Here is a 14,246-nt window from a genome sequence, read left to right as displayed (position 1 = left end):
CTTCTAATGGAGTTGTTCAAGCATAGGATGAGCGACCTATGCTCACCTGCTAGGGGCATTGAAGACGGCATCCCCATTTCTAAGCGAGATTGGAGTGGGACCTTTTAGGTCCCTTCAACTCTGGAAGTCTAGAACTATGTTTCTCCCATTTCTCATCAGACTACATCCCTCCCCTTTTCTTTCCCTACCTTCAAAGCCTCTTCCAAGAAGCATTCCCAGAATGCCCCTGACAGCTGATTACTCCTAATGCTGAAGAAGAGTTACCCTAGCAACTCCTCCCACACTGAACACACCCAGTTTGCACTTGCTTTGAGGACAGCCTTGTGTTTTTTCCCTGCTTATGTGTAGGAATGGATGTCTTGTCCCTAAACTCCCTTAAGGCGGGGCTTCTAGGATTTAAAGTTGGCAAGGACCTGAGATCATCTCATCCAAAAAGTTTCCCAATGAGGACAAGTTTGAATCCAGGTCTTCCAATTCCCAAACCAGCCCATTTTTCATTTTACCAGATACTAAGATAAAACCACATGTTTATAATAATTTTTTAAAAAAGGGGGGGAAGCTAGATGGCACAGTGGTTAAAGCACTGGCCCTGGATTCAGGAGTACCTGAGTTCAAATCCGGCCTCAGACACTTAACACTTACTAGCTGTGTGACCCTGGGCAAGTCACTTAACCCCCATTGCCCCGCAAAAAATAAAATAAAATAAAATAAATTTAAAAAAATAATAATAATAATAAAAACCCAGAACCCACCACCAACATAAAAGCCAAGGGATAAAGAAGACAATAATAACATTGTAGAAGTGTGGTTAGGTCAATAAGTATTATTTACTGAGCACCTGCTATATACCCAACCCTGTGTTAGGGGTCGTGTGGGATACAGAGAAGTATAAGACACTGTCCCTGCCCTCAAAGAGCTTACAGTCTAGATGAGGAGAACAAGACATACACATGAACCAGAACAAGAGAAGAAAGGCTAGAATCAAGTGCTCAGTTGTGTGGTACAGACTCCAAGTGCTTGCTATCTATTCTCCCCTCTAGGGTCAGTGCCCAGGCTGGGGTTTTGTCCACAGGACTCTTGGGACAGGGCAAAGTCAGGATGGAATGAAACCTGTTCCTTCTGTATGCAGTCAGCAATGGCCCCTCCCACCTTCTCCCCAAAGGCCAGAACATCCTCATCACCCTGCCTCACTTCCAAACCACCGTCACCTTGTTCAGCTGCTACACAAAGTATCATGGTAAGGGAGGGGAGAAGGGAGGAGGGAGGGGGTGACAGGGTGGGGGTGACCAGGGAAGGGAGGGCTGAGAGGAAAACCTAACCACAGAAGGGTAGCTAGGTTTCTGTAGAAAGTGCAGGGCAGGACAGCACCAATAGGGACCCGGGATCCTGAGCAGCTTGGCTGGTCCACCTTTGGGGAACGGATGCCCTCCTGCCTACCCAGTGCCTGAGGGCAGGCAAAGAAGGGGCGTGACAGAGGGAGGGGGTGGGGGAAACGCTACAGGAACCAACTCTCCCCCACCTCTCAGTAGAGAGCAAAGCCAAAAGGCCAACGGGGTGGGACCCCTGCCCTTCATCCCTTGGCTTTGGACATCTGGGAGAAGGACAGTCACTTTGTACCCCTACCGACCCTCCCAACAAAGTGCCATCTGTATTTATTTTTTTTCAAATTAAAATTAACTTAATTTAGTGAACCCCGGGAAAATTCTCCAACACCTGATGGGAGATAACTGCCCTTGGGCATGTCGCCTAACCAGGAATCCCTGGCATAAGGATCGACAGGCAAGGAAGCTAGCAGCATTCTGTAGCTACACCCATCTCTGGCCTGAGGCCAACTTCATTCTATCTTATAGGATAGAGGAAACGTGGGACAAGGACATTTTAAATAAGGTTTCAAAACATAAAAATACCCGACAGTCCGACTTATACAGCGGGGGCGCAGCTGGCTTTCCACTGTCGTTTTTTGTTTTTTGTTTTTTTGTTTTTTTAAATATTCTCCATGCTACATAGGCCAGGGCCCACCCAGCATGAAGACAGCGTATATATACAAAGAGGAGTTTAAATTAAAATACAAACAATAATTAAAACACACACACACTGACGAACAAAAAGCTAGAGTATCTGAACTGGGGTGGTCATCATCACCCGGCCCGGAGAGAGAGAGAAACTGGAGCCGACAAGTCATGGCTTTCTCTTGTAGATGAGCCTTCGCTTTGAATGGTAGAAATCTGTGAAGAGAGGGAGACAAAAGCCAAGAATGACCAGGTCAGTGTAGCCTTCAAAGAAAGACAATACAGAGTTTCAGACCTAAGCTCTTCATGATGCTCTCCTCACAAAAGCCTCGGGAGTCAGAGGATGACATCATCATTCCCATTTTACAAAGGAACAGAGATTGAGTGACCTGGTCATTGTCACAGGATTCAAACCCAGTTCTCAGGACTTCAAGTCCGACATGCCTCCCCATCCTGCCTCTCCTCCAAAGTAAGTAAGTGAAAGAAAGAAGCAGGATCCTAGAAGTGTACCTGTCCTCCTAAAGAGAACTTCAGGGAATCAAAGCCTACAAGGGACTATACAGGCCAATACTGGTCTATCATTAACTTCATAACCTTGGGTAAGCCATTCCCTCCTCTGGGTCCTAGTTTTCTCATCTGATTTGGGTTTGAACTACATGACCTAACCCTAGGATCAGATGAATTATAATTAGAAAGGAATAGCTAGAAATTTAGTCCAACCACATCAATTGGGGGGGGGGGCGGAGAGAAAGCAATCAGGGTCAAATGACTTGCCCAGGGTCACACAGCTGGTAAATAAGTGTCTACGGCCAAATTTGAACTCAGGTCCTCCCAACTCCAGGGCCAGTGCTTTATCTACTGTACCACCCAGCTGCCCCATGACCTCATCAAGTTACAGAATAAAATAATGCCCATAGAGGTTTAGGGACTTATGGAAGTGGGACAAGTCATAAGTAGAAAAGTTGGGATTCAAAATGAAGTCTTTAATTCCTTTTTTTTCCAGGGCAATGAGGATTAAGTGACTTGCCCAGGGTCACACAGCTGGTGTCAAATGTCTGAAGCCAGATTTGAACTCAGGTCCTTCTGAATCGAGGGCCAGTGCTTTATCCACTGAGCCACCTAGCTGCCCCTGAAGTCTTTAATTCTAAATCCAGAACTCTTCTCATTTTCTCATGCTGCCTCACTGAAGTTATTTTTAGCTCTGATATTCAACAATTATGGGGAGCTGGACTAAATGACTACTAAGGTCTTCTTGAATAATAAGATTCTATAGTTCTAAGAGTCTCTCCCTACCCACATACCCGTCATGCTGGTCTGCTTGTGTTTTCGGGTTGGTTGGGAGGTCCCAGCCATGGACCCTTCCTCTCGTTCTGGGGTCAGTGGCACTACAGTGCAGGAGAGGGACAGGTCCACGTGGTCTCCCTGGGCGGACATCTGTAGCAGGGCCGGGGAGCTGGGCCGGGGCTTTGGCCTCTTCCCCCCCAGGTCCTCCCTGCCCCATGGCCCTGATGGACGATATATGGAGGGCAGATCCAGGCCTCGGACCCTCTCCCAGGCAAAGTCGCCCTCCAGCGGGGTCTCAGTGATAAAGTCGAAGTTCCATCGGCGCTGGGCCTCCTGGGTGCAGCTCTGCATCAGGTCTTGGCAGTCCTGCTGTAGCTGTTCATGGTCCACGGGCCCAAAGAGGTTCCGGCAAAGTTTCCCGCTGCAGGGGATCTGACGGGCTCTGCTCGGTGACTCCGACATGGTGGCAACTCTGGTTGAGACAAAATGACACTTGGTTGATGAGGAAACTCAGGGAACACAGCTTTAGAGCCACACAGAACCTAAGAGACAGATGGGATACCTAAGAAGATGAATGATTTGCCCAGGGTCCCCAGTCAGTAAGCAATACAGATGGGAAGCCGGCATTCCCCCCACCCCATGCACCAGGCTTCCTCTCCAAAGTTGCCCATAGTCCTGTCACAGACACCCTCCTGGGGGGCAGCTAGGTGGCTCAGTGGATAGAGCACCGGCCCTGGAGTCAGGAGTACCTGAGTTCAAATCCGGCCTCAGACACTTAACACTTACTAGCTGTGTGACTCTGGGCAAGTCACTTAACCCCAACTGCCTCACTAAAAAAAAAAAAAAAATCAGACACCTTCCTGTAGCACCCAACCCCAGTACACATACAGCAATACTCAAATACACTCAACCACAGAAAAAGAACCAGGAAACTCTCCTTCCCAGCTCTGTCACTGATCCCCCGTTATGAGCCAATGCAAGTTACTTCCTTATTCTGGGCCTCAGTTTCCTCCCCCATAAACGGGTCCTAATAATCCTTACATTACCTACTCCCTGGGGTTCTCGAGGAGAAAAGAACTTTAGACACCCTCTAAGCCTTATAGAAACAGGAGCTATCATTAGTGGCATAATTTGAGGGGTTCCAGGAAATCACCAAAGACAGGATGTTTATATTTACAAAAGTACAGCGACGTTATGACATCATCTCACTGGATCCACCCAGAAACTCTGGGAAGTAAGCAAAGACTGTTATCTCCATTTCACAGATGAGGAGACTGAGGTGGTGGCCTACCCAATGTCACATGACGAGGAAATGGAAGAGCGGAGGCTCAAACTCAGGACTCTGGTCTCCTGAATCCAGTACTCCTGTCACTCGGCTTGAAAAGAGTAGCAATTCACAGATTTTGTTTGCAGAGTAGCATCTAGAACTGATTTATTACCAGCTAGTTCTCTTAGCTTATTGCTCACACACTAGAAATCCACCAGTATGTATGATTTACACCAGTGTAAAATGTTTCCACAAGGGCCAAGCCCCAGGAAACATATTTTTTACTCATTTCTCAGCCCAGGTCTTACTTCACCTCAACCATGGAACTCTTTCCCCAAAGAAACTAAGACCAGAAAGACCTTCACTAGGAAATTTGTCAATCGCCCTTCCCCTTTGACCTTCAGAACCAAGTTCAATGTCCCAACTTCCCCTTTTCAATCCCCGACTTACACATATTCATGGACCACAGGCAAACTAGTACAAGCCCATAGACCCAGAGTTATATTAAATAATAAGTTAGAGGGGCAGCTAGGTGGCACAGTGGATAGAGAACCGGCCCTGGAGTCAGGAGTACCTGAGTTCAAATCCGGCCTCAGACACTTAACACTTACTAGCTGTGTGATCCTGGGCAAGTCACTCAACCCCAATTGCCTCACTTTAAATAATAATAATAATAATAATAAGGGGGCGGCTAGGTGGCGCAGTGGATAAAGCACCGGCCCTGGATTCAGGAGTACCTGAGTTCAAATCCAGCCTCAGACACTTGACACTTACTAGCTGTGTGACCCCGGGCAAGTCACTTAACCCCCATTGCCCCGCAAAAAAAAAATAAAAATAAAAATAATAATAATGTTAGCATGTTTAAGTGTTTCATTCACTGCAGGCAGACTTGTAAACTAGTCCAACCATTCTGGAGAACAATTTGGAACTATAGCCAAAAGGAAAAGGAAAAGGATCCATTTGTATGAAAATATTTATAGCAGCTCTTTTTGTGGTGACAAAGAATTGGAAACTGAGGGAATGCCCATCAATTGGGGAATGGCTGAACAAGTTGTGGTATATGATGGTGAAGGAGTACTATTACTGTGCTGTAAGAAATGATGAGCAGGATGGTTCCAGAAAAACCTGGAAAGACTTGTATGCACTGATGCAAAGTGAAGTGAGCAGAACCAGGAGAACATTGTGCACAGCGATAGCAATATTTTAACAATGAGCAACTATGGAGGACTTAGCTATTCTTATCAAGACAATGGTCCAAGACAAATCCAAAGTACCCATGATGAAAAATCCACTTCCAGAGAAAGAAATGTTGAACATTAAGTGCAGAGCAAAGCATGTTTTTTTTTTTTACTTTTTGTTTTATTTGTTTTTTATTTTCTTTTGCAACATGGTTAATAAGGGGGGAAAACATAACAGTGTTTTATAAGACCTTTACATACAGGCCCTTGTTTGACCTTCACAATAACCCTGTAAGGTAGGTGCTAGTCCCCCATTTTACAAAGAAGGAAACTGAGGCTCAGAGAAATTAAGAGGTTTACCCATAGTTACACAGCTAGTGAGAGGCAAGACTTGAACCCAGGTCATCCTGTTAAGTTCAGTGCTCTTGTACAGCATAATTATATATATATAATCTATCTATCTAGATATATAGCTATATCTAGATAGATAGATAGATAGATATGACAAGTCCCAATTAAAATCCCAGGCTTCTATAGGAAGTCTTTCCCCATCCCTCTAAATTCTACTGCTTTCTCTCTATTAATCATTTCCTATTTATCCTCTATATAGTTTGTTTATACATATCTGTTTGCATGTTGTCTCCCCCATTAGATTGTGAGCTCCTTGAGGGCAGGGACAGTCTTTTGCTTTTCTTTATATCTGAAGCCCTTAGAATGGTTCCTGGCACATAGAAGGTGATTAATATGTTAGCTGACTGACTGACAAACCTTAACACAAAAAGACACACAGGCATAGGTCAAAGGGTCACAGATTTAGATCTGCAAGATCCTTTCTTGATCTATTTCATCTCTATTTTAGAGATAAGGAAAATGAGTCTCAGAGATTTAAGTGACTTGCCCAAGGTCACACAAGTAGTAAATGACAGTGGGAAGGAAAAGGAAGGGAATAAGCATTTATATAGCACCTACTATGTGCCAGGTACTTATGCTCAGCATTTTTACAAATGTTAACTTATTTGATCCTTACAAAAACCCTTCAGGGTAGGTGCTATTATTACCTCCATTTTACAGTTGAGCAAACAGAGGTTAAATGACTTTCCCAGAGTCACATTACTTGTAAGTCTCTAAGGACAGATTTGAACTTAGGTCTTCCTAACAGCTGCTTCTACACTGGCTGGATTTGAACCCAAGTCCTCTGACAGCAAATCTAAGGCTCCTTCCCCAGCCTGTAATGCACATGGAACACGCTGGGAAAACCCACAAAGGATAACAGAACACAGGACACAACCTGGCCTAGACTCAGAAACACATATGCACACTGGCACAGGCCCACAACCACAAAGACCCATGTTCTTTCTCGGGGCTTCCCCAGGCTGGGATCTACCCTCCCAGGCACCTTAGTGCCAACTTGCCTCACCCAAGGTTTCTGGTTCTCTGCCCATAACCTAGACAGCCCTACAAGGAAGTAAGCAGCACCGAAGTGTTGAAAATAACCTTTGGGCCCTGAGGGTTGGGGGGGATGGGTGGTAGAGCACAGCTGTGTGTGTGTGTGTGTGTGTATGTGTATATGTGTGTGTGTGTGTGTGTGTCCCGATGATGTCACTAACAGTAGGCACTGTTCCTTGACAAAGTCAACTTAATCCTTTTTCTAAAACCCACACCCCATCCTTCCAGTATAGGAGGAAGAGCCAGGAATAAGAAATCAAAAGTCCTAATCTCTAGACCCAGCTCTGACTCAATACTACATGACTTTGGTCAAGTCACTTCCTTTCTTTAGGTCTCAGTTTCCTCATCTGTAAAAGACCTCTCTCACAAGGCAGCAGTCAGGATCAAGAAAGGTGTGGAAGTCCTTTGAAAAATATAAAGGATTATCCACTTTCGGACAAATTCCTTCCTCCTTGCCTTTCCTCAGGCCTCTTTTCCCAGCCTTCCTACTAAGTGGAGGAGCAGGCTCTACACACTTACCTTGTTACAATCTCTAGAGGCAGAGGGAACAAAGATACCCAAGGAAAAGCTCTGGAATTATACCCCTGCCCCAGGGGGTGGATATAGAGTACTGGGCAACACAACACAGTTGAAGTCAGAAGTCCTGGGTTCAAATTCGACCCTGCCACTGACCCCATTACCGGTATGACCTTGGGTAAGTGACCTCCCTCTTCAACTGTAAAATGATGAGATTGGATTCAATGATCCCTAAGGTCCCCTGTGGATTTCAAATCTAAGAATCATCCCAGGTGGAAGAGGTGGTATCCAGGCCTGAGGGATCAGAGAATCTCATGTGTGGAACTGGAAAAGATTTAACATCTATCTAATCCAAGTGACCCATTTTACAAATAATGAAACAGAGACCCTGGAAAATTAAATGCCATTAATACAAGCCCACAGACCCACATGTACATTCAGTAATAGCAGCAGGCATGTTCCAGAGTATTACAAGTGCTTTATATCCACTGCCTCATATGAGGCTCAGAACTGCTGTTATCCCCATTTTATCAATAAGGAAATTAAAGTTCAGAGAGTGACTTGCCCAGGGTCACACTGGTAGAAAAGGTCAGGGGCAAAATTCAAATGCAGGTCTTTTTGACTCTAGGTCCAATACTCTTTCCACTACCCCACACGTACCTCAGAATATATTCCCACAAACACAAATACACTGGCATAGATCAAATGACTATACTTTTAGAGCTGGCAGGGACTTCAGAGGCTATTTCCATTTTACAGATGAAGAAAATGATGCCCAGAGAATTTAGTGGCTTGCCTCCTGTCACACAGGTAGTCACTAGCAGAGATCATATTCGAACCCAGGTGCTATGGCTGTCGGGGTAGGATTGGAGAGAGCAGGGCAGGGCTATCGAGGGAAGGAAAATGAAATCTTGTGAGCTGAGCTATATTCTGAATAGACATATCAGGTGATTCTAACAGGCCAGACACTTTGAACTCACTGGTTTTTGACTGCTTGACCCCAAAAGTTCCCCGAGAGGAGGCCATATTTCCAATCAGCAACTCAACAAAAAACACATCCGAACAAACCTTCTGGTGCCCTGTACCTGTGTAGCTTCTGAGGCTCCCTCTATCTGACATCAGAGGAGCCCGAAAAAATAAGCTTACTCATTTCTGATGACCCTGGTACTTGCCCTCACCATACCACCTTGCCCTGACATCAGCCAGGCTTCCAGGGGTTACTGGCAAGCCTCAGCAGGAAGTCTGTTTTTAGGAGAGCAAGTCCAGACTTGTGTCTTCCAAAAGGACAAATACACACTAAGTTAACCCCAAGGACAGCGGGGAGCTTGAGTCAGTCAGTTGGTTGGTCAACAAATATTTATTAAGCGCCTACTGCATGCCAGACTCTGTGTCAAGTCTGTGTTTCAGCCTCCGTTATAGTCACCAAATCGTAACATGAAAGAAATGGAAGAGATCTAAGAATTTTTGTAGTCCAACTCCCTCCCAATAAAGGGGGGAGATAGAAGCCCAAGGAAAGAAAATAACTTGCCTGGAGTTCAGAAAGACGGCAAAACGAGAATAAGGTTCCTTCCCAGGGCAGGGCTCATTCCATTCTCTCAGTGGTGGACAGAGATCCACTCTCCAACACACCCCATTCCCAGCTCCCAATGTGCCCTCAAAACGGCTTGGAGGTGGGAAATATAGCCTATGCTGACCTTCCCCATTCCTTCTCACCCTCCTTCCCCTACCCAGTACACAATAAGGATGGAATAAGATTGGGAGAAAGAGGGCAGGTAGGTGTCTAAGTAGATAAAGCACCGACCTTGGATTCAGGAGGACTTGAGTTCAAATCCAGCCTCAGACACTTGACACTTACTAGCTATGTGACCCTGGGCAAGTCACTTAACCTTCATTGACCTGTCCCCCACCCCCCAAAAAAAAAGATTGGGAGAAAGGAGGAGAGGCTTTATTTTTTTATTTTTTTTATTTTTTTTTTTAGTGAGGCAAATGGGTTTAAGTGACTTGCCCAGGGTCACACAGCTAGTAAGTGTTACGTGTCTGAGGCCGGATATGAACTCAGGTCTTCCTGACTCAGGGCCCGTGCTCTATCCACTTCCCCATCTAGCTGCCCCGAGGCTTTATTTTCAATGTCCCTATAATCCTAGGGATAAGTTGGGTGGCCACAACTAGGACTTTGTGAAGTGATAACATCAGAGAAGTCCTTACACTTGATGTCACTGGTGGAACAAATGCTCCACAATGGGCAGAAGTTACAGGGCATCAATGCCCTGCCCCTACTTTTGTCTGAGTTTGAATCCCAACAGACATTTATTAGCTATGTGATCTTTTTGTTTTGTTTTGTTTTATTTTGTTTGTTTGTTTGTTTTGCAGGCAATGGGGGTTAAGTGACTTGCCCAGGGTCACACAGCTAGTAAGTGTCAAGTGTCTGAGGCCGGATTTGAACTCAGGTACTCCTGAATTCAGGGCCGGTGCTTTAACCACTGCGCCATCTAGCTGCCCCAGCTATGTGATCTTGAACAAGTCATTTCACATTTAGGGTCTCAGTATCTCTTCCTCCGGGACAGCTGGGGGGCTCAGCCGTGTACAAATGTGCCCTCAGACACTTACTAGTTGTGTGACCCTGGGCAAGTCATTTCACCCTGCTTGCCTCCGTTTCCTCCTCTGTCAAATGAGCTGGTGAGGGAAATGACAAAGATTCCAGTATTTTTGCCAAGAAAACCCCAAACGGGGTCACGGAAGGTCAGACACGGCTCAGCAACAACAACAAATCCTACTTTATAAAGTGAAGAGATTGTACTAACCCCTTGAGGGCAGTGGTTATTTCACTCCGGCTTTTCTATCTCCAATGCCTGGGATGAGGTAGGCGCTTACAAAATTCTTACCGACTAACAACTGGTCGGTGTTTCATAAATGCTTGTCTATTCATCAGCTCTGGAGTCTACACATTTCAGACACCAGCCTGGTGAGGAAAGGGTTATTTTTGCAAAGTGGAGCAAATCAAGAGAAAAAACCGGAGTAGAGTGCGTGATGAAATGCTGGCTTAGCTGTACATGCCTGCTGCGCTCAGGACAGAAGGTTCTCTGGGAGTGAGACACAGGAAACAAAGGCCCCTAGGCAAGAGTCATTTGGGAAATTTCTTTTGAGAAATGCCGGGGTAGGGTGGCTGAGCTATGCAAGCCCAGGTCCAGGAGGGGGCGCTTGCCTCTAGGAAATTCCCCCCCCCTTTTCCCCCCCTACCCCCACCCCCCCGGCCGACTGCCCGGGTGCCTAGGGCAGCGGGACAGTCCAGAAGGGAGAAGTTGTAGTGAGTCAGTTTCCTGAACTGCCAGCCCGCCAAAACTTGGAGGGCTGCACGTCACAGGCTCCTGGGGAGGGGCAAGGATGGGAGAGGGACGTGAACACGTCACGCTGAGCCAGCCGGGCTTCCGAAACTGCACATGACACTGTTGGGAAATAAGCCTCTCTCGCTCCACACAGACAGACACAAACAGAGACACAGACAAACAAAGGCGGCCCGAGGCAGAGGCACGGACGGACAAAGACAGACACAGCCGGGAGACACAGGCGCACATCTCGGCCACGGCCTCGGTTCCACACCCAGTCCACCCGAGGAGACAGCTGGTTAACTGGGGAATAAAAATAGCAGTGGGAAGCAAAACCCAAACGACTAACACCACCCCGCTACTCTTCGAGACGTGCCCGGAGAGGAGAGGGGAGGAGGGGGTGTGCAGAGGGTCTAGGCATCGCCGCCTACTTAAAAGTATCCAATTCGGTGCAAAGCACAGCAAAGCAATTCTACAAGTATTTGCTGGGCGGGCACACACGTGACCTCCGTGTGTGAGTGTGTCTGTGTGTGTGTGTGTGCGTGCGCACGTTCTACAGGCTGGCCAGGATCTGGAGCCAGGAGCCCTAGTACACAAACACACACGCCTTCGTCGTTTGCATACACACACCGGAAATACCCAACTAGGAGAGGTGCTTTCGCTGCCTCTTCTACCACCACCCACCCTGGTCACTGGGTCACCAACAGCCCTAGGGGCTGGGGAGAGGGGCCCCAGCATCGAATATCCCCAGGTCCCATTAGGAAAGAGGACGCGAGCCTCCCCAGCCTCCCCTCCACCCTCAGGTCCCCGCCCCCTGGGTCTGGGAGGGGCAAGGTCCGGCTCTCGGACAGGGGCCGGGCCGAGAAGCCGGCAGGGGTCCAGATACTAGAGGGGGATGTCAAGGGGAAAGGAGTCGTCCAACTCGGAGAGACACTGCCACCCCGAGAACGCCTCCAAAAAGCAAGGGAGGATGACTGTGCCCATTTTTCAGAAGGATAACCGAGGCACAAAGACCGCAGGCACCCAGGTGCCCCGACTTTCCAAGAGCTTAGGTTTCTCTTCCCTGGACCAGAAGCAAACTCACAAAGCCTAAGGCTGGGGGAGGTCTCTGGCCGCTGTCCCCTCAACTCCTCTCGGGGGCCGGCCCCTTCCCCCCTCCCCATTCATAGACACACACCTCCCTTTGTTAAGGGGTAGCTCCGGAGGTTGAGGCTCACAGAAGCCGCGGAGCTCTCCCCACACTCCCCCACCCCAAACCCAGTTCTCCTTCCCGGGGTGGGGCTCTGACCTCACCCCGCCCCACTCCCCGGGGTCTCCGTGTCACCCGTGAGTCACCTCCTGCTCCCCCTCCCTTAAGGAACAAGTCCCTGCACGTCCCAGGGGGCCGGCGACACCACCCTCCAGACCGGGAGCCGAGCTGGCCAGGCTGGCCGGGAGAAGGGGCTAGCCTGGGGGTGGGGCTCGGGGGACAAGGATTCCGGGCCGGGCGGTCGGGGAGGGGTGCAGGGGAGGTGGCCTCGGTCCCTGTCTCCCGTGCCAAAGGAAAGAGGGGAGGGGTGGTGCCTGTCGCTGAGAGAAACTGCGACATCGCCGTAGCCGGCTGGGATCCCTCTACTCCTCTGGGATCCACCAAGGAGCCGTCCCGGGGACCCCGAGACATTCTATTCGGAACCTACCCCGATCGATCAGCCTGGGGATCCCCGCCCCGGGGCGGGCCTAAGCTTTAACCTGCCGGGCATCCCCGACTCCGGAGCAGGGGAAGAGTCCGAAACTCGGCTCCCACCCCCCAGCCCGGGCCCGGTTTGTGTTGGGGGGGGGTGTCTTCCTCAGATTCCAGCTCCTCGCCCTTCTCACAGCCCCCAACTATGCTAGTGAGAAAGCAGGAAACGGGTGGGGTCCCTGAATCGGGGGCGAGACCCCCTTCCTAACGCGGACGAGCTCTGGGGACATCCCGGCCCCCCTCCCTTTCCCTTCTCTCTAGCCTCCTCTCGTTGGGTCCCGAGAAGGAAGGGTAAAAGAGAAAAGGACTGCGCGGGGACCGGGGCTGGACCGGGCCGGGCCGGGGCCGAACAGAGAAGAGAAATCGGTGGGGAGGGGGCGCTCCAACAAGAGGCCCCTTCTCCCCACCCCCAAGACCGGAGCCTCGGGCCCACCTTCCCCGGGCAGCGCGCCTCGGATAGCCCCCGGCGGGGAGGAATGCAAGACCCCCTCCTTACACACGCACGCACACACACAACACACACACACACACACACACTCCAGTAGAGCTCAGGGCCTCTCCACCCCTCCAATCCTGCCTCCTTCCAGTCCCTAAATCTTCAGCTCCAAATCCCGTCTCACCTCCTCAGTCTCCCTCTGGATGTCTCGATCTCGCTTGCTCTACGTCCCTGCTCTAGCCCCAGCTCTCGAACCCGGTTCGGTGGCGTCGTCGCTCACACCTCCTCTTCTGGCTGGGCTGCCCGGCTTCGGAGCCTATTATAGCCGCACAGTCTCCGCCTCCGCGGAGGCTCCGCTGAGCCTCTGCTGAGCAGTCCACCCAAACCCCGCCCTCCGGGCTCAGCCTGGGGAGCAGGGCGCGGCGCCAGGCTCCGCGAGTGAGTGAGTGACAACGGGGCTGGGGGACTGCGGCCGGCGGTCTCCGCAGCCTGGCCCGAGGGCTGGGGGCGGGGGCGAAGCCTGGCCCTGGCAGCCAGAAACTCTCCCTTAGCCGGCCGAGACTCCCGCGCGCGGGCGGGCGCGCGCACGGACACACATACACACACACACACACACACACACACACACACACACACACACGCACAGGCACAGGCACACACAGGCACACACACACACACACAGGCATACGCACACATACACACACTTTTGTAGTTCGGGATTTGTCGCCCGTGTCTCATTTTCCGGAAAACTTAAGCTATAAAGTCAACATTCCCACTGGGAAGGAAGGAAGGGTTCTGCAATGCGTTTCTTAACCCCTCTCTGGCTAGGAATTTAGCCCGCAATAGATAGAAGAAAATTAATGTCCACGATTACCTTTTATAGTTGTCTAACATCTTACACTAATTAATGCACGTTCATTTTCCGTCTCTCTTCTAGCCCTTTCTTCGGGCCTCCTTCTCCTGGGGGTCCCAAAAGACCTGAGCCAGGGACCACCATGACATCCTCATAGACCTGTGGGACCAGAAAAGGAACTGGGCAGGTGACTACTGAGAATAAGGGACAGCCT

General features: G+C 49.5%; 1 protein-coding gene across 1 annotated transcript; it reads right to left on the bottom strand.

Moving 5' to 3' along the window:
• Positions 1-803: 803 nt before the first annotated feature.
• On the bottom strand, positions 804-13,713 carry CDKN1A (cyclin dependent kinase inhibitor 1A). Its single transcript, XM_043964142.1, has 3 exons — positions 13,364-13,713; positions 3,311-3,765; positions 804-2,225 (listed from the first exon to the last, which is right to left on the bottom strand). Exons 2-3 carry the CDS (start codon positions 3,753-3,755, stop codon positions 2,179-2,181), a joined length of 492 nt encoding a protein of 163 aa, XP_043820077.1. The 5' UTR covers positions 3,756-3,765; positions 13,364-13,713; the 3' UTR covers positions 804-2,178.
• Positions 13,714-14,246: the final 533 nt, after the last annotated feature.

The sequence above is a fragment of the Dromiciops gliroides genome, chromosome 4, assembly GCF_019393635.1.
Source record: "Dromiciops gliroides isolate mDroGli1 chromosome 4, mDroGli1.pri, whole genome shotgun sequence".
In the NCBI taxonomy this organism is placed as follows: Eukaryota; Metazoa; Chordata; class Mammalia; order Microbiotheria; family Microbiotheriidae; genus Dromiciops; species Dromiciops gliroides.
Note: the sequence above shows the minus strand (reverse complement) of the source record. Positions and strands in the feature narration are given on the sequence as shown.

Coding starts and splice junctions, on each gene's coding strand:
- CDKN1A (XM_043964142.1), bottom strand. CDS start 3,755: ATGTCGGAGTCACCGAGCAGAGCCCGTCAGATCCCCTGCAGCGGGAAA. Junction 2,226..3,310: donor CAAGCAGACCAGCATGACGG/GTATGTGGGTAG, acceptor CTCTCTTCACAG/ATTTCTACCATTCAAAGCGA.